This window comes from Alligator sinensis, unplaced genomic scaffold (genome assembly GCF_000455745.1).
Source record: "Alligator sinensis unplaced genomic scaffold, ASM45574v1 scaffold601_1, whole genome shotgun sequence".
Taxonomy (NCBI): Eukaryota; Metazoa; Chordata; order Crocodylia; family Alligatoridae; genus Alligator; species Alligator sinensis.
Window position 1 is genome coordinate 2,134,354 of NW_005841905.1, and position 23,644 is coordinate 2,157,997.

Consider the following 23,644-nt stretch of genomic DNA (forward strand, 5'->3'; position numbering starts at 1 on the left):
GGTCATCTAGTTCAACCCCCTGCCCAAAGCAGGACCGTCCCCAACTAGATCATCCCAGTCAAGGCTTTGTTTACTCTGGTCTTCAAATCCTCTAAGGATGGATGAAGAGTCTACAACCTCTCTGAATACCCTGTTCCAGTGCTTTACTACCCTTGTAATGAGAAAGTTTTTCCTAATATCTAACTGAAACTTCCCTTGCTGCAGCTTGACACCATTGCTCCTTGTTCTGCCATCTGCCACCATTCAGAACAGTCTAGCTCAGGGATGGGCAAAATGGCAGATCCAGCAGGTAGCTGGACTCCATTTCTTAGCAGCCCCTGCCTGCATTGCTGCAGCTGGTTTCTATGGAGACCCCAGTAGCCGGGGCGCCATGACAGCGTGGGGCCAGGGTTTCTATGGAGACCAGCCCCAGCAGCACTGACAGGACACACAGCTGGGCAGGGAGCTGCTCTGGGGCCGGAACTGGATTCTTGCAGTAGTGACAACTTGGCCTGGAGCCAGGGCAGAGCTGCAATCTGCTGCATGCACACCCCTGCCCAAGGCATGTGGGCCACAGATTACAGCTCTGCCCTGGCTCTGAACCATGCTGTCACCACTGCAGGATCCCAGCCCTGGAGCACACCTGCCAGTACTACTGCAGCTGGTCTCCACAGAAATCCTGGACCCACGCTGTCACAGCATCAGCACTCCTGGGGTCTCCATGGAAACTAACTGCAGCGATGCGGGCAGGGGCTGCTGAGAAATGGAATCTGCCATGGGTCCAATCTGGCCCATGGGCCAGACTTTGCCCACCCCTGTCTAGCTCCATCTTCTTTGGAACTACCCTTTAGGTAATTGAAGGCTGTTATTAAATCTCCATGTTCTCTTCTGCAGACTAAATAAGCCCAGTTCAGCTTCTCCTCATAAGTCATATTCCCAAGCCCTCTAGCCATTTTTGTTGCCCTCTACTGGACTCTCTCCAATTTATCCATATCTTTTCTGTAGTTGGGGGCCCAAAACTGGATACAGTACTCCAGATATGGCCTCACTAGTGTCAGATAGAAGGGAATAATCACTTTGCTCAACATGCTGGCAGCAAACCAACTAATTCAGCACAGTATGCTGTTAGCATTCTTTGGAACAAAGACACGCTATTGGCTCATATTCAACTTATTGTCCACTATAACTCCCAGGTCCTTTTCTCCAGAGCTGCTGCTGCTTAGCCAGTCAGTCCCCAGTCTGTTCCCATGCATGGGATTGTTCCATCCTAAGAAGTGCAGCACTTGTCCTTGTTGAATTTCATGAAATTTCTTTTGGTCCTATCCTCCAATTTGTAGAGGTCTCTGAATCCAAGCCCTACCCTCCAGCATATCTACTACTCCCCACAGCCTGGTGTCATCCACAAACTTGCTCTCTATCCTGTCTTCCAGATTGTTGATGAAAATATTAAACAAAACTGGCCCTAGGACCGATGCCTGGAGCATTCCACATGATACCAGCTGCCAACTAGACATCGAGCCATCAGTGGCTACCCTTTGAGCCCAACAATCCAACCAGTTTTCTGTCCACCTTAGAGTCCATTTATCCAACCTGTTCTTCCTTAGCTTGCTGGCGAAAATGTTGTAGGAGACTGAAACAAAAGTCATCTACAGCACTTTCTAGGCCTGTGCAAAGTGGCTAGTGTTCACTTCAGATTCGGACGATTCGGGGGACAGTGATTCGATTTGGTGATTCAAATCACTGTCCTGATTCGATTCAACCAAATCTCCAAATCAGCCAGGCCAGGCCCAGCCCCAGCCCCTCTCCCAGCCCAGCAATGTCTGCCCCGCCCACCCCAGCTCCCAGCACTTGGGGGAAAAAAAGCCCTGGCTCAGCAGATGCTGACAGGCGGGGTTGATCCCCCCTGCCCCACCACTGCCCCGTGCTGCATGGGGGCCTCTGCACAAGCCCCTGAACCCCCTCCCCCCCACTTCCCCAGCCCCTTCATGTGTGCCCCGCATGGGCCAGCTACGGCCCTCTAAGAAAAAAAAAACCTGAAGAAACCCTGGGACTTACCACTGCTACCAGCGGGGGGCAATCCCCGCTGCCCTGCGCCAAATGGGGGCTCTGCAGGAGCCCCCAAAGCCCCGAGGCTGCTCCAGGAGCGGAGAGTCCCAGGGCTTTTCTCAGCTTTTTTTTTTTCTTAAAGGGCCAGAGCCCCAGCGGGGAGGGGAGTCAAGGGGGCTCATGCAGAGCCCCCCATGCAACATGGAGCAGTGGGGGGCAATAGGAATTGCCCCCCATCTGGCAGCACCCAGTGAGTACGGGGGCTTTTTTTTAAAATACGGAGCTGGGGCAGGCAGGGGCAGCCATGGCAGGGCTGGGGGAGTGGGCGGGGGTCCCCCCCATGGTCCCATCTCCCCTCCCCTCCCCTGCCCCTAGTACTTACCAGCTCAGAGTGGTAAGCGGGGACTGCTTGACTCATCAAAGCTCTCCGAATCTTTGCCGAAGATTCAGAGAACTTTGAATCGATTCGGACCTTTCAATTGGTCCCCGATTCAATTCGGATTCAAAGATTCGGCCACCGAATCGGGCCAAATCTCCTCCAAATCGAATCACCACCTGAAGCTTCACACAGCCCTACCGCTTTCTAGTTTTCCCTCTTCTCTCACTATAAGCATCAGGCAGCTCAACCTGACATCTCCTCAGCAGACACTAAACTATTTCCTATACCACCAAGAAATCTTAATCCTCTCCAGAATATGAGACAATCTGATTAACAAGTACCCAACTTGCCCAGTGTCCTGCTAGCAACTGAACTTCCTCAGTTGCATCCTAGGTTGTTTCCTCAGTGACAGCTTCCTAATATAAACTACAGTCCACATAAAAACTGTCTTCTGCTACAGCTACAACTGTCAGCTGCTTTCAGTTATATTTCAGGCTTTTACATACAGAAATGTGTAAACGTTATCTTGTTAGCTTTGTCCTTCTTAAAATAATGGTTCTGATGAGTACTTTATAGTCTCCCAATTTCAATACTACTTTTTTTGTATCAGTTCAGACTCTCTTCTAGGGGTATGTGAAGCTTTGGTTGCCAATTTGATTTGAAGAAGATTTGGCCCGATTCGGCAGCCAAATCATTGAATCTGAATTGAATCGGGAGACCCATTAAATGCTCCAAATTGATTTAAAGTATCCAAATCGATTCAGAAAAGATTCGGCGATTCGGTGATTCAGAAGGCTGTCTTGCTTGCAGGGAAACAGAAACTGGGAAGGGAGGGGTGTGGAGTGGGGGAAAGACTGTTCTGATATTGACATCTGTAGCTGGCCAGTGACTGTGATCTTTCCCCGAGTTCCCTTCCAATCAGAGTGCTCTAGGAGAGGGATATAGAAACAGCATATAAGGCTCTGTGTGAAGCCTTTCTCTGCCTTTTGTGGGCTGTCTCTGTCTAGAATAAACAGCCTGTGAAACGTACTGGCTGCAGTGGCTGGCTTCCCAGTCAGTCTCTTGGTAGTCTCTCTTCTTGGAAAGGACTGGATACACCTTTCCAATATATTACAGATGGAATATTTATCAAAAACAGATAGAAGATATAATAAACAGATAGAAGATATATTACACAGACACACACACATTTTCCAGCACAGCAAACATTATGAAACATGCTGGAAAGGCAGGTGCCAGGTCTTCTGGCAGGGGAGGGAGAAGGGCTAGAGGGGTATGGGAAAAGCTGCAAATTCCCGCCCCCCACCCCACCACAAACATACCCTCTTTCCTGGCAGTGATGAATCTTCTGCTGCCAGTGGGAGCAAGGAGGTGGGAGCAGTATTTGTCCCTCCACCAGCATCACACCTCCACTAGCACCAGAAATAGCCACCAGCACCAGCATGACAGTCTCCTCCACCCCAATTTCAGCTCCCAGTGTGAGCCTTCCAGTGCCAGAGGAGAAGCTGAATCTGGAAGCAGGGGAGCTGAGTGCCATAGCCGGGGACATTCTGGGGAAGGAGGGGGAATCTGAATTCATGCTCCACACCCCTCAAAGTTCCCTTAGAGGCAGGTCTCTTCTGGAAGGGGCTTCAAATGAGGTTGTGGGACCAGGTGGCTCAGCTTCTCCAGTTGTTATGCCTCTGCCTGCTGAGGAGGGGGATAAGGCAGGATCCCGACCCTCAACCCAGAATTGGGGTGGGGGGTCAGTGTAGTGTGGGATCATTTTGACTTGCCAGGTGATCCCAGGTATGCTATCTGCCAGCACTGCCGAAGGCAGATCAGCTGGGCCAAGGACGTGAAACACTTTGCCACCATGACAATGCTGCTGCATCTCAGGAGGCAGCACCCCCTTGCCCTTGTTCCTTCTCAGCCTGGCACCACTAGGAGCGTGCCCAAAAAGAAGTCACCCTCTCACTTCAAAGCCTCCATCCCCACAAAACAGAGGCAGGCCACCCTGGACCAGTAGGGGAGAGCCGCAGACAAAGTGGGGCACGTTGCAAGGAAGAGCGAGGTCACCCAGAGCATAGGGGTGACGCTTGCTCTGGATGGCCAGACCTTCTCCTTTGTTGAGCGTCCAGGGTTTAGGCAGCTCATGGTGCTCATGGCCCCATTCTACCAAGTGCCCACATGCATCACCTTTAGGAGGATGGTGGTGCCCTCCCTGTATGAGGCATGCAAGGAGTATTTGAGGGAGGAGCTGCACAAGGCAGGTCCACAGGTAGCTTTGCACTTCACCTTGGACATCTGGAGCATCTGGGGTGGAGATCATGCCTAGCTCTCCCTCACAGGGCACTGGTGCAATCAGTCGGGCCATCAGTGGGCTCTCCTTGAAGCGGAGGTGATGAATAAGTCCCACATGGCAAGAGAGATCATGGTGGCCGTGGACCACATGGTGCAGGGGTGGCTTATTGGGCAGAGCAAGCTCACCCGCAGGTTCATGGTCACCGACAATGGAACCAATATGGTCAAGGCGGTGCGTGAAGTCAACTTTGTTGGCATCCGCTATGTGGCGCACAAGTTCCACCTCATAGTCAGGGACGCCTTGGAGGGGGACAGGACTCCCAGTGATGGCACCATCACTACCATGACCAGCCAGCTCATTTCAAAATGCAGGAAGGTGGTGGGCTACTTCCACCAGAGCATCAAGGGGGACAAGATGCTGCAGGAGAAACGGGCAGAGCTGAGCATCCTGCAGCACAAAATCATACAGGATGTGGAGACTCGTTGGAATTCCACATACCTGATGCTCAAAAGGCTGATGGAGCAACAGAAGGCCATCCATGAGATGGCCTTCCTCGGGGAGATTGGGATAAGTGGCCCCCTTAACAAAACAGTGGGATACCATCTCCCAGATCTTGGTGGTCCTCAAGCCCTTCCTTGAGGCCACCAAGAGTCTCAGCACTGGTGATGCCCTCCTTAGCCAGGTGATCCCCATAGTGAAGGAGCTTGTGAACCAAATGGAGACGCTCCAGGGGATCAGCATTCCTGGCTTGGGCAAGCTGCTTTCACCAGAGGTGCAGGCACTGGTGAAGTGACTGAAAGAGAACATCAAAAAATGGCTGGATCCATTGCAGTCCAGTACAGTCCACACGCTGGTGGGCATGTGTGACCCGACGGTGAAGGGGAGCATCTGCAGCAGCAAACCCCTCGATCACAGGACACATGCTGGTGAACAGGGTCATGGAGGTAGAAGGGCAGAGGCGGGAGGACATGGAAGAGGGAGTTTAGCATTGCTGGTGATGTAGTGAGATCCCACCACACCACCTTGGATCCTGGTTTGATGGAGCAAGTAGGTGTTCCTCAAGGTGAGCCTCCTGCTGCTGAGGTTCCCCAAGCTCCACCTGCAGATGAAGTGAGTGCTACCTTCCTCACTCTGCACCTATTTCCTTTCTTTAGTTGCTTTCACAACCACTTTATGCCCTACTCTCAGAGCTGGAGGTGGCCGTTTAGTTTTTTATCGGCCAGTAGAGGAAGAACATCTCCCTGCTGAGCTCCCATGTCAGGATGAACTTGGAGGTATGGACTGGGGCTATGGGGAAGGAGGCCCCAGGTCCTGGGCATGATCTAAAACTGCACCCTGCCAAGGTAGGGAGGCCTGGTGATACTACTGGTGGCACTGCAGCCCCAGGAAATGCCCGGACCACAAGCCTCCCCAGTGAAAGGTGGGTAGGGGGCGCCTGAAAACCCCCAGCCACCACATGCATGCACAGTCCTAGCTAGTGAAAGCCCATACCTGTAAGATCTTTGAGAGGCCTGAGGCTTACTGGTTGCAGTGTGGAGTTGTGAGGCTTCATGTGAGCTTAGCTGCCTGGGATGCCGTCTGCAAGGCATGGGCCTCAGTGTAGGAAAGGTACAGAGCTGCGGAATGGATGTCACCCCTAGGCATCAGGGGCCTAAAGGGCAACCTGCCACCTGGGTAATATCTGAATCAGTTTTCCATCAAGGCATGGCAGGAGAAAGAAGGGTGGTCAGTTGGCCCAGAAACAGGTGGGCAGGCCGAGATCTAACTGGCACTTGGAAAGCCCCTGTTACAGGCTACCATCCTGCATTCATTCTGCTCTACCTTAACTCACACAAGGCAGACAAGGTTCTTTGGGTCAATCTGATATCTTTTATTAGACCAACTGAATAGTTGGAGAAATATATCTTGGCAAGCTTTCGGGTTTAAAAACCCTTCATCAGGCTGAGGAAACATCTGCAGTTGGTGTGTGTGCTCTTCCTGAATGGAATGAATAGTAAAGAACCCAGAAGCTAGGCTGATATGCAGGAAAGCCAGTCAGTGAAAATGTAAATTGAGGCATCAGGGGGTAAGAGACTGACTGAGAGGAGGTGGGGAGGAAGGGGGATGTCGCAGCCAGGTAAAAATGGAGAGGTACCGGGGAAGTCAGATGCCAGGCTGATTATAGTGTGTCATAAATCTAATGTCTATACTGAATTCATGATTTTTTTCTATCCAGCAGATTTATGAAGTGAAGTTTGTAGGCTTGTCTACAAAAGGTGGTTTGTAAATTCTCTTTGAAGATCAGGACTGAGAGACTGGAGAGAGTAGTTTTCTTGTGAGAAATGTGCCCCCACTGGTAATTGGGTGTTCTTGTCTTTAATAGATGACCAGTGTGCATTCATTCTGGTGTGCAGTTGTTGTTTGGTCTCTCCTACGTATTGTCTATAAGGGCATTTGGTGCACTGGATGAGATATATAATGTTTCTGGAGGTACAGCTGTAAGATCCAGGAATGGTGATGGTTTTGTTCTGGGGTGTAGGAATTGTGGGGGTACTGTAGATATGTCATCAGGTTTTGCATTTCTTGTCATGGCACGGTCTGGATCCATCTGGTGTGTTTGGGCTGTAGGAAGTTTGCTTCCGGTGATGAGATTAGCAAGGTTCAGTGCTTGTTTGAATTTACAAAACACCTTTTATTGACAAGCCTACAAACTTCACTTCATAAATCTACTGGATATAAAAACTCATGGACTCAATATAGACATTGGATTTATGATACACTATAACCTGCCTAATGTCTGATTCCTCAGGTACCTCTGCACGTTTACCTGTGCTGCTACAACCCCCTACCCCACCTCCCCCAGCCTGTCTCTCACCCCCTGACACCTCAATTTACATTTTCACTGGCTGGCTTTCTTGCATATCAGCCCAGCCTCTGGCTTCCTTACTATTCATTCCATCCAGGAAGAGCACACACCAACTGCAGATGCTTCCTCAGCTTGTCGAACGTTTTTTAAACCCAAAAGCTTGCCAAGATATAGTTCTCCAACTATTCAGTTGGCCTAATAAAAGATACCATATCTACTCAAAGAACTTTGCCTGCCTATTCCTTAGACAGACACAGCTACAACCAGAAACCCAGCTAACACACATACAGGACATGAGTTTTGCTTTCAACAATTTGAGGTGCAGTTTCACAGAAACCCCTGCATCTATCTCCTTGAAACTTGGCAGGCTTCAGGCCCTCAGAAGAGGCTACCCTCCCTGTTGTTTTCACCCAATTCTGCAAAAAAGTAACAAAGTTATAGGCATTCTAGTGATTTCCCATTATAGTCTATAGCCAAATCACCAAATCACACCAAATCTGAATCTTTCAAATCTGATTCAGCCAAATCAATTTGGGTCAGAGATCTGAATCACCGAATCGAATCGCTGTCCCCTGAATTGGCCAAATCCAAATCCAAATTGAATACTGGCCGCTTCACACAGACCTACTCTGCTCACTTATTTCCTTACTAAAGGTCTGGAAGCTGAAGTTATTCAGTCCTCTCCAAATCACCTTTTGTGATACCAGGTAACTTGCTCATTTACCATTTATTACTTTTTTACTACAGGCCTTCACTCTCTTACTGTTAGCTAGTTTTTCTGTGTAAAAACATAGGAAATTCCATACTGGGTGAGACCAGCAGTCCATCTAGCCCAGTATCTTGTGTCTGATGCTATCAGAAATGGTTGCTTTGAGGGAGAACATATGAACAGAGTGTATCTAGAGTGATCTATCCCCTGTCAAGTCCTCCATAGCTGTAGACTTAAAAGTGGCCAGGGGCCACATGCCCCATGGACTGCACCCAGTAAAGACCTTACACCACAGGGGTAGCATTAGCAGAGCCATGGGCTCCCCAGGCTGCACATCACATGTCTGCATGAGCAAGTGGAAGTTCAACCCACTGCACAGCATGCATGAATAGGTGCCTCCCTCCCCATTGCAACACGTAGGCAGGCAAGTATTCCCCCACCCCGCTTCACCACATGCGCAAGTAGGCACTTGCTTTGCACAGTGTGGCACCCTGCCTTACCTACATGCAGGCTCCCCTGTGACATCATGTCACTCAGGCGTGCCAAACTGCTGGCACCCTGAGTACTGTGGGCTGCACCATGCAGTGCTGCTCAGGGACAACCAAAAGTTTGGGGTGGGAGGAGGAGCCCCAAGACCCTGAGTCATTGTAGATAGTTTTGTAAAACATCAGCTCAGTGAGCGGCAGTGACCAAAAACAGCCAATAAAACATTAAGCAGTAGAAGAAGGGAACTGAAAACAAAATGAAGAACATCATCATGGCATTATACAAATCTATGGAGCACCCATGTCTTGAATACTATGTGCAGTTCTAATCCCCACATCTTAAAAAGGTTGTAGTAGAATTAGAAAAGGTACAGAGAAGTGTAGCCAAAATGATCAGTGGCGTGGAAAAGTTGCCATGCCAGGAGCAACTAAAAAGGCTAGGGCTCTTCAATTGGGAAAGGAGGAAGTTGAAGGGAGGGAATACAATAGAGGTCTATAAAATCATGAAGGGGGTGGACCAAGTGAACAGGAAACTGTTGTTCACCAAGTCCCAGAATACTAGAACTAGGGGGCGCACACTGAAATTAGTAGGTGACAGATTTAAACCTAACAACAGAAAGTACTTTTTTATGCAGGGCATAGTTAATTTTTGGAAATCATTGCCACAAGTGGTAGAGGCAACTAGCATAGCCAGGTTCCAAAAGGGACTAGATAAATTCATGGACAAAAGATTTATTAATAGCTATTGAACACAGTAGTCAGAGATGTTTCCTTTTGCATCTCTAAACCTATAATGGTGGATGTCAGGGAAGGTACTGAATAGGGGATAGATCACTCTAGATCAGAGCTTTCCAAACTGTGTGCCGCGACACATTAGCGTGTCGGCAGCAGTGTGTAGGTGTGTCGTGCGAAATGCAGAAAATTTTGCGGAAGGGCACCGCGGAGCTCCCTTACTCGTGTCTGCTTCCCTTGGCCCCTCCCCCGGAACTGAATTACTGTGTCACGAAATGATGCATGTCTAAAAAGTGTGTCACCAACATGAAAAGTTTGGAAAGCTCTGCTCTAGATGTATCTGTTTCAATGCATCTACTTCTGCCATTGTTGGAAACTGGAGACTGGGCTACAGGAACCATTGCTCTGACCCAGTATGGCACTTATGTTCTTACACTGCTGCAGCCAGTACAACAGTGGCAGCAGCAACTTTGTGGGATCCCGGGGGGCCGCATGTTAACCCCTCACAGGTTGCATGTGGACAGCCCTGCTTTAGAGATGCAACTGTTGTGTTTAATAGCTAGCCACAGAAGAAGTCACAAGACTTGTATGACAAGTCATTGAGACATTAGGTCAGCAACTTGCACAATGGTTCCCCATTCCTTATTCTGACATAAATCACACGTAGCTCATCTCATTTATTAGAAATTTGTCTTATCAATTTGAATTATTCTGCCTGTTAACATAGTTAACAATGCACTTCTCCATGTGTTATCATAATTACCTCCTTGTCATTTGGGATCTGGGATCACTTCCCCTAATTTTTTCAAAGTGCCATTGATATCTTCCTGTCTGTCTGGTTGCATCAGATGCCACTACTAACTCTCAATCTCTCACACAGCTTCAAGGCTGTTCATAACTTTGCTCCTTCCTACTTGTCCAGATTTTTATTATCAAGTTCCCTGCCACAGCCAGTACTACCCAGTTTTGAAAATTTGTCTAGTTCTTACATTTGAACTTTGTTTTATGCTGTCCCTTACATGTGGCTAGTTGATTCACTGTACAACTTTATTTTACTTGCCCATGCACACAAACCAGTTGAATTAAATAAGACACTCTTATGTCAGGTAGAAGATAAATCAGTGGCAGGTGTAAACCAGTATAAGAGCATCCACATGCAAAATTACATCAGTTAAAATAAACCAATTTGCTATTTATTGCCGTCCTTTGTAACCATAATGAAATCCAAAGCTGTGCTTCAAAAGCAGAAGGTAGATGCAACTAAAGTACCTGCTTTCCTTTTAAAAGACATTATCAGAGACTCATTTCAGTTAAACTGGGGGAAAACAGAAGGTTTGATGGATAGTGACTGTGCTTATCAGATCCTATCATGGAGGGGAGTGTTTATAAGTACCTAGGTTTTCTAGAATGAATGCTTTGCAGCTAAATCCTTAACAATCTGTAACAGTTAATCCATATCCAACTACCCATGATAGGTGACTTTTTCCTAAGAAGGCGTTACACATTTTTTATGCCCCAAATAGTAAAAATATGGAATATGGGTAGGCCTCTGCTAACATAGTGTGGAAAGTTTTTAAATAGGCAATCTAAATCACCTGCCTGTCAAATGTAGAATTGATTAAACTCTTTGCAGACACTGGTTGTTCCATAAAAAAAATTATAATGGAGTATAAATTTATAATGGAATGTAGTAGTTGAAGCCAAGAAGTTAGGTATTCGAAATGAGATTGGGAATTTGTATGGATAGCAGATATATCCGGAGTTAACAGACATACATTCTGGCAAGGATCTCAAACCTTAGGCCTTGCTGGCCTAAGTCAGTTTATTAAAGACCAAGATGATACTAATGTGAGGGATATATTATCCTGGATCTACCTAGTACTAGCTTCTTAACACACTCTGAAGTTACTAAGGAGGTTGTGAGAACTCCCAAGAAGCATGTTTATGTCATCAAGTATGGTTTTATATTTAAACAGCAACATTTTCAGTGAATTTTTTATTTCAAAACTATTTTTAAAAGCATAATAGGAAAAATTCAATAGCTTGAACACTGGCATCTCATACTGCGGATGTCACTGCCATTATTTAACAGTGTGACGCTTGCTGATGAAAAGCTTAATGCAGCCATCTCCATTTGAGAACTTTCCAAAGGTGTAGTTTTAGGAAATTATTCTCAACAGGTGACATTTAAGTACCTCGCCCCTTTGTCCCCTTTTAGACAAGCGTAAGTGTAGCTCACACACTGATTTGGATCAACCATGTATGAATGTGTAAAGTGTTGAGTATCAATAACAAGGGATATACGCTCATTTCTCTTCGTTCTTTTTTTATGGCTTTCAAGTAAGAATTGTGGCTTTATGGCTTTCATACTTTTATTAAGTGTCAGTTAATAAAACACTACGGTAATTTTTCACAAATAGTAATCCATTTCTAGATGCTAAAAAAGCTTCTCCAAAATGAATTTCTCCTCTCCAAGCATATGTCATGCTTTTAAAATGTCACTCCCTGAATGTTAATGTAGCTGAACAGCACAACAACTGAAGTAAATTGTGGGTTAGCAAGCATTTTTGTTGCTGCTGTTTTAAATACACCTACTTCCTTTAGAAGGACCACAAAGGTCAAAGGCCAAGTTTTGTACTCTTAAACCTAAGCCTGAAATGTCACTGCTAGGAAGTGTATTTTGCTTGTCTGATGATGATACAGTAGGCCTTATTACTCTTATCCAGTAAAGTTCTTACTCATTTAGATCAAAGGGGATAGGAAAGGTCACTGAAACCAAGCTATGCTAATTTTTAGCACTACTTTGTGCAGAAGGCAAAGGGTTGCCTAGAATGTAATGTGTTTTGTAGTGAATTTCTTTGATCCTACCTATAAACTCTGCTTGTCTATGTCATTTAATTGAGGCATGGTCCTTTATTGGTGCAATTAAATCTTTTCAAATGCATTACATTATCCCCAACTTTACTAAAAGTCCTGGCCATTGTTTAGGAAGCTAGGTAAGTCATTTGTAAAATGGTGTGGTTGACTTTAGCTTCCTCCTCCCCTTCCACGGGATTTCTCCTAACAATTTTAATTTAAATCTCACCAAACAGCATAATGGTCCTAGAGTTTGTTTAGTCGTTTGACTTCCTTTATCACATGGAGATGGCAAACATTCTGTTGCTAACTTGAAGTGGCTCCAAGCAGCAAGACTAGAAGGATATTAAACCAGTAAAAGCTTATCAACTGATTCATTGATATGCTGTAAATTCCAGCCTTTTCATTTTACTTTTGAGGGTTGCCGTAAGTCAACACATTAGTAAGCAATTTGCTGACATTAAGATGGATCACTCAAAAGACTTCCCTATGGACAAAGTTCACCAAGGTGCTTTTGTTTGCATCATTTTATTCAGTTCTAGAATTGGTGTGTTGCTTTGCAAATAACTGGGGTGGTTTTGCATATTGATAAAGCATTTAGAACTCTGTAGTTTGTCAGTCCATTCAAGCTGTAACATTTTTCCAATAAGCTTATAATGGGGGACAGATCAATTAATTAAATATCCTTTTAGACAAGGATGGTATTTATTAAATATACTGCAGTGGTTATCAACCCTATTATACTCAAGGCACTCTTTAGAAAATATCAGCTCCTGGTTTTCACGCAATTTTTGACTGCAGAAAAATATTACAGCAATTCTTCCATTGTAAAGAGCCACAACAGATCAGAGTACTTTAAAACCTATGGATTCCTATGTGAAATCTCTGAGTTTATCTTGTGAATCATGTCTGCACACCTAATAGTGCTAACTAATATTGTTTGGCACTCCATGGCACCTTGGAAAGGATCTCAAGGCACACCAGGATGCTGCAACACCCTGGCTGAGTATCACTGGTATATGGTGTTCATCCTGTGCAAGCAAAGATGACCACATGGGAGGGGGAAGGGAGAAGAGAGAAAGGAGGCGGGAAAGAAAAAGTGATGTTTCAACCTGCACCTGGCACAACACCCCAGGAACCCGGACGAACAACATATACCAGTGATACTCAGCCAGGAAGAGGGAGAAAAAAGAAAGGGAGAAAGAGGAGAGGAAAAAGGAGAAAGAAGAGAGAGGAAAGAGAGAGGAGGGGGGTGGAGGCTAGGTCACATGGGTACACAGGTGACTTATAAGCCCAAATTTTGCCCTGAACAATCTGCTGCAGCAGGGGCAGGAGAGCAACAAGGACTGAACATAAGAGGTTCTTGTTTTCCTGGCTATGTGCTTCCTCACTGCCTCTGCAGTGCACTACTGCTCGAAGGCCAGTGCTCCGCTCTGGACCGATGACCTCCAGGATGGATGATCATGAGTGATTTGCTCCCATGACTCTGGGTTGATGCCAAAACTCTTTAGGGACACCTTTAGAGTGTCCTTGTACCACTTCTTTGGTGCACTGCAAAAATGTACTCCATTTGACAGTTCGCCATAGAAGATTTTATTCAGCAGGCAAGTGTTGGGCATTCTTGAAAGGTAGCTGGCCCATCTTAGCTGCACCAGTTTCAGTAGGGTGTGGATGCTGGGGAGAACAGATCTGAGCACCTCAGTGTCTGGAATCTTGTCCTGCCACTTGATCTTTAGTATCTTTCACAGGCAGCACAGGTGGAAGTGGTTTAGTTTCTTGGCATCACACTGGTAGACAGTCCAGGTTTCGCAGGCATAAAGAAGGGTCGGGAGAATGATGGCTTTGTAAACCTTTTGTTGTGTTGACATTCCAATGCCTCTGCAGTCCTAGACTGACTTACAGAGTCTGCTGAAGGCCAAGCTGGCTTTTGCTAGCCTCACAGTGACTTTGTCATCGATGTGGGCCGCACAGGAGAGTGTGCTGCCTAGATAGGCAAACTTGTTGACCATCAGCAGTTGTTGGCCTTTAACTGAGACATCTGGTTCCTGGGGTGTTGTGCCAGGTTGAAACATCACTTCAGTCTGTTCGTGTTGATAGCGTGTCTAAAGTTGTCGCAGGCTGATGAGAATATGTCCATGGACCGTTCCATGTGGGCCTACACATAATGCACAGTTGTCAGCGAAGAGGAGGTAGTGAAGTGTGGCTGTCTGGACTTTGGAGCTTGCTCGGAGCCTGTGCAGATTGAAGATGTCTCCGTCAAAACAGTACCTGATCCCCATACCAACATCATCGTCTTGGAAGGCATCCGACAGCATGGCAGAGAATACCATGCTGAAGTGGGTAGGTGCAAGCACACAGCCCTGCTTGATGCCATTTGTGACCAGAAAAGGGCCAGAGCATTCATTCTGGTACATAATGAGAAACAAATCTGCCAAGCATTGCTTTTATCTATTAATTAACAGTGGTGCTCAATAGGGCTGTGTGAAATTTCGCCAGCAGTTTCATTTTGATGCTGTTTCGACTTGTTTCGAGCTTGAAACAGCAAAATTGAAATGAAACAGAAAGCTTTGAAACAGCCCCGAAATGAAATGAGGCAAGTCAAAATGTTTCAAAATTTTCGAAACGTGTCCAGTTTCGAAGCTCAAGCTGGGCTTGCCTGCAGGGAAACAGAAACTAAAGTAAGGAGAGGGAGGGGGAAGAAGCCCTCTCATTATTGACTGTGTAGCTGGCCAATGACTGTCATCCTTTCCTGAGCTCCCTTCCAATCCCAGTGCTCTGGGGGAGGGATGGAAAAACTGCATAAAAGGCAGCTGTGTTTGCACTGCCCTGCTTTATGCCTTGGTGTCAGTTGAGGGAGGGCGCACCTTAACACACACACAGTGTCACCAATGTCACGAGTTCTGCTTGTCAGCAGCTTGAGGTGCAGTTTCCCTGAAACCCCTGCACCTATCTCCTTGCAACATGGCAGGGTTTATGCCCTCAGAAGGGGCTACCATTCCTGCAAGTTTCATCCAAATCAGGCCAGAAATGACAACGTTATAGGCTATTTCAAGCTTCCCCATTATAGCCTATGTGCGAAACTGTTCCAATGAAATGAAACAGAACAGTGGTTTCGAATCGAAACAAAATTCAAAACGAAATGCTGTTCCATTGAGACGTCGAAACACAAGTAGAAAAGGAATGGTGCCGTTTCGCACAGCCCTAGTGCTCAACCTATGCCGCATACAGCTGTGTCACCCAGCCTGTAGGGCTCCCCATGGAAATCTGGCATTGGGGGACAATGTCAGTGTAACTGCTGCAGCTCACAGACTGACCCCATATGCCTGTTCTGGCCTATGGACTGACACTGCATGCCAGATCCCTCCCATGGACTAGACCTATGCTGCTCATCCAGCCTGTGGTACTGGAGGGGTTGGGCATCACTGGTTTATATTTTTTCTGACTAACAAAATAATTTAGAGGCATCAGGATTTAGCAAAAGTTACCTTCCAACATAAGACCTAGTACATTAACCCTTCGAATTCCATATTCTATAAAGAATATTTATTCCCTCCTATATAATCTTTTCAGTATTGATAAGTCACCAAAGTCCCACACTTCTAACATTAGTTACATCTCTATTTCCCAGTCTCTGATTTCAGTTCCTGATTGATGAGTGACAGGACTATTCTGCAGGAAATTCACAGGTGGGTTCAGAGAAATTTCCATTACTAGGACATTGGCACAAGCAAAGGAAGTTCTTCTCTGATTTTTTCAGCTTCTTCTATAGCTTCTACTCAGGAAGGCCTGATGATGGGAGCCAGCATCTAGTAGCTGAATGAAGCAGAAAGAGCACAAATGCACATCCAAGGAAGATGCACACAGAAAAGGGAACAAACAGCACTGCCAAAAGAGGGAATAGGACACTATGGACAAGGCCCTATACCACTTCTGACTTAAGAGTTTCATGGGACATGTAGAAGGGACTGCTTAGGGTCAGCTGTACCCACACTGGGATTGGGGGAATAAACTGTCTCCTGGTCACAATAGCAGCCAGTCATCTTAGCTGGTTGCTCTCCCCATGCCCCTCGGCCTAGTTTTCTCACATGCTCTATACTCATTATTCTCAACTAGGGCGCCTTGCAAATCTTCTGAGGTTGCCACACAATGTTAGCACTGTTAGGTGTGCAAACATGATTCATAAGAAAAGCCCAGAGATTTCAAATAGGAATTCATAGAGTTATAAACATTCTGACCTGTTGTCATGAAGAATTGCGGAGTTATTTTTCTGTAGTCATAAATAAGTCAAAAACTAAGACCTGGCATTTTCCAATGGGTACCTTGAATCTAATAGCAGGTACCTTGAGTCTAAAAAGTTTGGGAACCTCAGTTGTATATATACAATTATCTGGAGATAAGTGTTGTAGGTAAAAACTGCATCTCAGAGTACATACCACAGGAAGCCTGATTCTTTGTTATGTAGCTTGTGTTCATTGCTGGAACAGAGGACGGAGGAAAGTCATTTTTAAATGCCTTTGTGCTCCTCCTATTATGGGTCCTGACTGCTAATAAGTTAAGGTTAGGCTCCTTCTACACATTCCTCATATTACACAATTACACAACTATCTGGTTAATTGCACACTTCATTTAGACCAGCTGCACGTGCACATTAATTATCACACCATAAAAAGGTCCATCCAGCCATTAAGTTAGAGCTGGAAATATGTAATAAGTTTTTAGCTGGTTTCCATCCAGCTTTAATTTGCACATGTAGCAAGGTAGGCCCCCATGGCTGGGAGCCCTGTCAGCTGATGACTCTCATGGCTGTCCCACACACTACTGCAGCTGAGAGTCCTGTCAGCTGGTGGGACTGTCAGCTGCAGGAGTATGCTTCTTGCCAGTGCAGGGGGAAACCTGGGGTAGCAATCCTGGGCTCCACCTGCATGGGCAATAAGGCATGATTGGATCTGATGCTGGATCCAACAGTCACGCCTCCTGCCATTCATGTGTGGAATAGGAGGCCATTCATGTGTGGCATAGGAGGTGTGATTGTGTGGATTGGACATCAGATCCAATCACAACTTTACTTGAATGTCTAGACCACCCCAGAGGCAGCCCTAACTTCCAATGGCCCCTCTCTAGAATTCCTTTGGAAATATTTGTCTCAGGTGCATTAGAGTTTGATACTTATCCATGCAAGGGTTGAGGGTACTCTAATAATATGGGGGAATCTAAGCTGTACTTAATCAAACAGCCAAAATACATTTTATGGATTTGTGACAGTGTGCTAAATGCACTCCTGTCACTTTAAGAGGAGATGAGGCTGCAGTGAGGGCTCAGGTGTCAATCAAGGGAGTCATTTCACCAGCAAGGGGTTGGGTTATCAGCATATAAACTCAGGGTCTGAGCTGGTCTGGCTGTCCAGCCCTGAGAGCTGCAAAAAGAGGAGCTCCTGGGCAGCAAGGCTGCAGCAAGTTTCCTGGGTAACAGCTGAGTTGGGGTAACAGCACTGGAGGTTTGTGGATGGGACTTAGGGCTAAAGGATGACCCAGCAGGCCTGGGAGCAGAGCCGGAGCACAGGAATAGTGCAGAGAGGGTCAGAGGTGCAGGAGTAGGGTCAGAGATCAGGGCCAGGGGCCTGTAGCCCAGAGAGGGGTGTAGACAGGGCAAAAGAGCCCAGAGATTGGTGCCAAGGGCCCGAAGCTCAGGAGGGAGTGCAGGTAGGAGCCTGATAGAGCAGGATGTAGTGCCCGGGAGTAGCCCACGTAGGCAAAGTGCTCTGGGTCGGAGCTACAGGCAGAGGTGCTGTGCCGTGAAGTAGCCATGAGAGGCAAAGTGCCCAGATGGAGAAGGCAAGCCTGGAAATTATACCCAGGAGTAGCTGAGGTAGGCAAAGTGCCCAGGCAGGGAGGTCCAGTCACAGGGACAGAGACCATGGTCCAAGGGGGTTGTTGGTCAATGACTGATAACAACTGCAAGGCATGGGTGTGGTGTAAGGGGCAGTCAGAGCCATGTAATTAGCCCTTAAGGTGCAGAGCAGAGACCCCTGAGCTCAGAAGCATGAAATCAAGCTTGGGAAGCCTTGGGCCAGCCTCCCTTTATCTAAAAGATAAGTAAGTCAAGGCGTGGCAGGTGAGCAAAGGGGTGAGTGCCCAAAGAGAGTGACCTGGATAACGGCTGAGGGGCTTCAGAGGAAACTGGCACCTTTTTCCTGCTCTTCTGGTAATGTTTTCAACTTTTCCCTTAGCTGAACATTGCCAGAGCTGTTGTTTCTAAATTAAGCATTTTAAAACATTAGGGGCTTTATTAGAAAACATTTTCACATTAAAAAGAAAACCTTGTGCCTAATGCATATATCTGATATTTTTCACTGACTTAATGAAATTTCTGGCACCTTATCACACCTTGAAGTATCTGGGATTGTCAGATTAATCCTTCTATTAAGTCAGATGCTCTCCGCTCCTTTAGGCCCCTTTGAAGGTCCCTCTTTCTATGGTAAGCAAATGCCATTTCAGTATTGACAGGGGAGTACATCTTTTCTTGAAAACAAAGTACCCAAACTTGCCATATGTATGGGAAAGTAGTACTGAATTAGACTGAGGGGGGAAAAAATGACATGTTTGTTAGCTGACAGTGAAAATAGTTAAAAAGCTTTGTGACCAAATACATGAATATAGACAGCTTCCACGCTGGCAACTTTGAGCCAGTTCCTAGGAAGACATCCCGATCCACAAGTTCCCCTGGAAGGAGGTGGTGGGAGGCCGTGTGGAACGTGCTGGTGGCAGTGACCGTGAAGGGGTGGCTCTCTGTGAGGAGGGGGAAAGGGAGGTCCCTGGCTGAAGGAGATAGCCATGACTGGGAGATTTTTCCCGGGTGTCTGTGAGAGCTAGGTGGTAGTCTAAAGGTAGGGCATGGATTTTGTCAGTGTTGTTTTACCATACTCTGTTGTCAAGCATTTGATCACTTTCTTTTTTACACCATTTCTTTTTTTGTTACAAGAATGCCTGTGGTAAATGGTGATTTCTGGGTAAATAAATACCCCGGGCATACCCATTCAGCAGAGCCGGGGAGCAGTAGATTTACACAAACCCAAAGATCACCTGGCAGAATATCCTGACACCCTCGGGTTTTGGCACAACTTGCGTCAAGCAGTTCCTCAGACTTTTCTCAATTCACCACTCCATAGTCTGTTGAGCCTTGCCCCTATCAGTACAGTGCCTCAAATCCACTTAAGATGACATAGAAAGCGCTGAGGCACTTTGGGCTACAGCAATATGAGTACGAGGGAATAGATATTGCATCTGGGATTTTAGCTGAGGAGACCCAGTCTGCTGTGAGAGATGGAGTGAGAACAGAGTGATGCTTCAGTTTGTGACTTCCTTTGGCTCCATTTTGATAAGCACCAAAATCTTCTCCAGTGTGGTACAGTGCATATACGTCTGATCAGAATATACAGACACAAGAGACACGCTAATATGTTTAAATGGTAGGCTAGAACGGTCAGCGCTGGGGAGGGGTACAATATGCCCATCCCCTGTTCTCACAGCAGGCATTTAACTGGGTCTAGTGTAGGTTACCAATCTCCTACTACATAACCACTGAGTAGATAAGGACTCTCTTCAGTGTAACCTATAGCTCCTCTCCTACGCATCCTCACCCCAACTTGTGGGAATTCAGGATACCAAGCAGGAACCTCAGTGTGTGGTCGTGTCTCCCCCACCCCCCCCACAAGTTTTTTCTCTACACAGATTAAAATTTTAAAATCCTAGTAAAATGCTGAGCCTCTGGGAGCTGGCCACCTTATTCTTTGGCTGCAGGGGACACCAGCTGCATATTGCAGTGAGCTAAAAAGACTTGCCTTTCTTTCCATTAAATGTTAAAGTCTTCTTTGAACCCACCTTTTCTTGCTAATTCTTCCCAATTGCAAAACAGGTGATCGGTCTGACCTACAGGACTGCTCTCAAAAACAGAGCTCCTGTAGAGTCCAAGGGGTAGAAAAAGAATTCTTTGAAAAGCCCAGTTTAAATGGATAAGAAACCTGGCAATCAATCCCCAGTCCAGCCAGTTGGAGGTGGATGACTAAAGAACGATAACAGGATCTGAGCTGGTGCGTATGTCACGGCTTTGGGCATCGGTTATGGAGAAGACAGATGTTTGTACATCCATATTTGGACACTGCAACCATATTTAAGTTTAAGAATATATTCCTTACTTGTGAGTAATTTGTGACTAATTGTGAGAATTCTGCTCCAGTAGCTGCTAAACACAACCCCGGTCTACCCGGACGCGTTTTTCTCTTTGTTTAGTTCCAAGAGATCAGCAGTCGGTTACTGAGTTCTTACGACACAAACATCGATGAGTTTTTTTCTGAAATTGATTCTTCTGTAGCTACAAGTCGAAACGTACTTCGGCAGCTGGAGGAAAAATTTGCTCCATTAACGTGTGAAGCTGACTGGGAAAAAATACAGATGCAGGTTGGTTTCATCTTAGAACTATTAATGAGGGAAAACTTTTCCAACACCTCCTCCATCCAAAATATGCTGTTGTATACCTTCCATGTTTTATCGATCTACGGCAGGGGCGGGCAATAATTTCAGGTGGGGGGCCGCTTACCCAGTTTTAGCAAGCTGCTGAGGACTGCATGGGTAGCCCACCCCTTTACAGATGCCCCGCCCCTGGTCACCATCTTGCGACTAGGAGTCCCACCCCCTAACCTCTGCCACCGGTCTCTCCCCTTGCCCCCAGAAGTACTCCTTTTACCAAGGGGTTTTGCCATCTCAGAACCAAAAAAAATACCACATAATATTCTAAAAAGCAAATATTTACAGCATTCATTAATCTCATTTCAAAAAAATATTTTTGTCCTGATTTACATGCATTTGTGTAGTGTACATAGAGATGATTGTACAATAGCTTAAAATGAAGTCTTACTCTTGAATATTGTGGGAGGTGGGTATAGGTTTGTGGGGGCTGTGGAATTGTGGGTATGTGGGGTGAGGGAGCATGTGTGTGGATATGTGGGGTATGGGTGAGTATGGGGCTTGTGAAGGTTTGCATGTATGGCAGTGCAAGGGGATGTGGCTGCATGGCGGTGTGTGTGTCAGACTCGGTCTATGAAAACACACACGTCGTCTCTGCCCTCCCCCGTACCGGTGGGGAGCAACCACGTGGTGCTGGAGCAGGGCAAGGGCAGGAAGCAGGGAAATGGCTGAGGGTGGGCTGGGCCGTTCAGTCCTGCTGAGGCTCCCCCCTAGGTCCTACTGCCCCTACCTCTGTCAGCTTTGACAAGCTGCTGGGGCACGTAGAAAATTTATACTTAAGTTTCTCAGGGCTCCATGGGCTGGATCCGGCCCGCGGGCCGTATTTTGCCCGTCCCTTATCTGCAGTAACTAATTTATTTCCCATTTCTCTCAGGCATTTCGACAAGAGATATTTGAGTGTCCTATCTGTATTATGCCACTTCATCATGCTCATCCTCCAGGCATATTTTCTGGCAACAGCAACGATCAGTTTACACGACAGACTGTTCTGCTCTCCTGTTCACATATGTTCCACCATACATGCCTTCAAACATTTGAAGACTTTTCCTTAGGAGAAAGGCATATTTGTCCTTTATGCCGCTCTTGTTATCAAAAGAAAATTCTTGAATGTTGATAAACATGTAAAAATCTCAGAATGAATCACATAATTTAATTGATTTGATGAGGGCCTGTATTACACAAATTTGATCCTTGTCAGAACCAGCATCTTGAGGATAAAAATAACCCATTTTGAATGGGTGCTGATGGTCATAGAAATAAAAGTTAAATAGGCATTTTTGTTTCTGTTCCTCAAATGCATTGCTTCCCCATGATCATTGTCAGCCAACTGCTTTTTCCTTTGATGGCCTTCTAGCAAGCTTTTCCCACTGTCTTCAATACCCCTTTTTCTTTTTCCAGAGATCCTCAATATACACTTGCTTCTATGGCTCCTTTTTTCATTTAGAGGGATCTTTCTACAACCCTGCCTGGATCTGCAATTAACTGATGTTGAAAACAGGAAGGTGCATGCTACTGCTCCCACCAGGGGCTCCAAGCCTGTTGCTGAAGCTTGTCAGATCCTTTTACTAGCTAAGGTGCACTTCCCCTTTAGTGGACTACAGTTGTATCACAAGATCAACAGTAGGCAAATGGAAAAGCCAAGGAAGTCATTCAAAAGGGGCTGTACTACCAATAACTCATTAAAGACACAAAATGGGTTCAGGAATTTCTTATAAGCATGTGGCCAAATAACACAGCCTGCACCTCTAGAAAGGAAACCAAAATGCATTTAAAGCCTGTCAGCTGTTACTCTTGAATTTTGGGGAAAGGCTTAAAATCTCTTGATCAGTGTCATAATAAATGATGGCCTGAAACTGAAGGATAGCATGCTCCGTGATAGCTTGATCATTAAGTGAACTCTACTAGAGGATCTCAAAAGTACTTTATAAACATTAAGCCTCCACCCCACCATGGGGTGGAGGTAAACTTGTGCTATACCTGGGTATTACTGCTGTAGTGCCATGCCTTTCAGAGTTAAAGTCTGTTTTTAATACAAACGACAAAGAAGTGTTAATCACAGTTTAACTTTATTGAAAACACATTTTTTTAAAAATGTTGCTACAAAACACACAAAAATGTGACATTTCAAATAAAGAAAAAAACCCACTACCACTCCTTTTCATACACCAAAATTCAAACCATCTAAAAAAAAGCAATTGTTTTCGCATAGTTTTGTAACACTGCAAGGTTGCCATAACTGAAAATTGTATACAACACACATTTTCAGATGACCTAAATTTAATTCAAAGAAGGACTTGGTGAGGCAGAGTCACGTCCAGTAAAGGTCTTCATATCTAGTACAGTGAGCATTTTTTTTCAGTCACATTTGTGGTGGTCCAAGATAAGTGCCTGCATACCAGACATTTTCAAGTTAACTAAAACTTGTTCTTACAAAGCCTTGCCTTACTTTAAACAAATGACTAATGCCACTGAACTCCATGTGACTGCATGTGTGCTTAGAAGTATAGGTGTAAATCTTTCTGGAAGTTGAGACCTCAATTAACAACACAGCAGTAGAAAAGCCTGAATATGCCTGAGAAAAATGTCCATTTAATTCCATGGTTGAACCTACACTAGACTTCTTGTAGTATCATTCAAGGTAGCACACACTGGCCATGTCATCTAGCTGCACTTGAGAGTAGATTTTGATGACAGTAATTAGTATGCCAATGACAATCTGAATCCTGGGCATACTCCCACTCAACACAAAGACATTTCTTTCTTAAAAAGTCTAGTGAGGACAAGAGCACTGGAGTTCAAGGATGGCTTTT

General features: G+C 45.8%; 1 protein-coding gene across 3 annotated transcripts in view; it reads left to right on the forward strand.

Moving 5' to 3' along the window:
• The window catches only part of RNF32 (ring finger protein 32), a 38,777-nt gene extending 16,486 nt beyond the window's left edge, over window positions 1-22,291 (forward strand). For 2 of the 3 annotated variants that reach the window (XM_025197776.1, XM_006018543.2), the window contains exons 7-8: window positions 20,601-20,768; window positions 21,709-22,291. In XM_025197776.1, coding sequence (XP_025053561.1) covers window positions 20,601-20,768; window positions 21,709-21,948 — 408 coding nt within the window. In that variant the 3' untranslated portion in view covers window positions 21,949-22,291. Of the gene's footprint in view, window positions 1-1,409; window positions 1,492-20,600; window positions 20,769-21,708 lie in introns of those variants that run through there. The other variant, XM_025197777.1, reaches the window with a different exon arrangement.
• The last annotated feature ends 1,353 nt before the right edge of the window (window positions 22,292-23,644 follow it).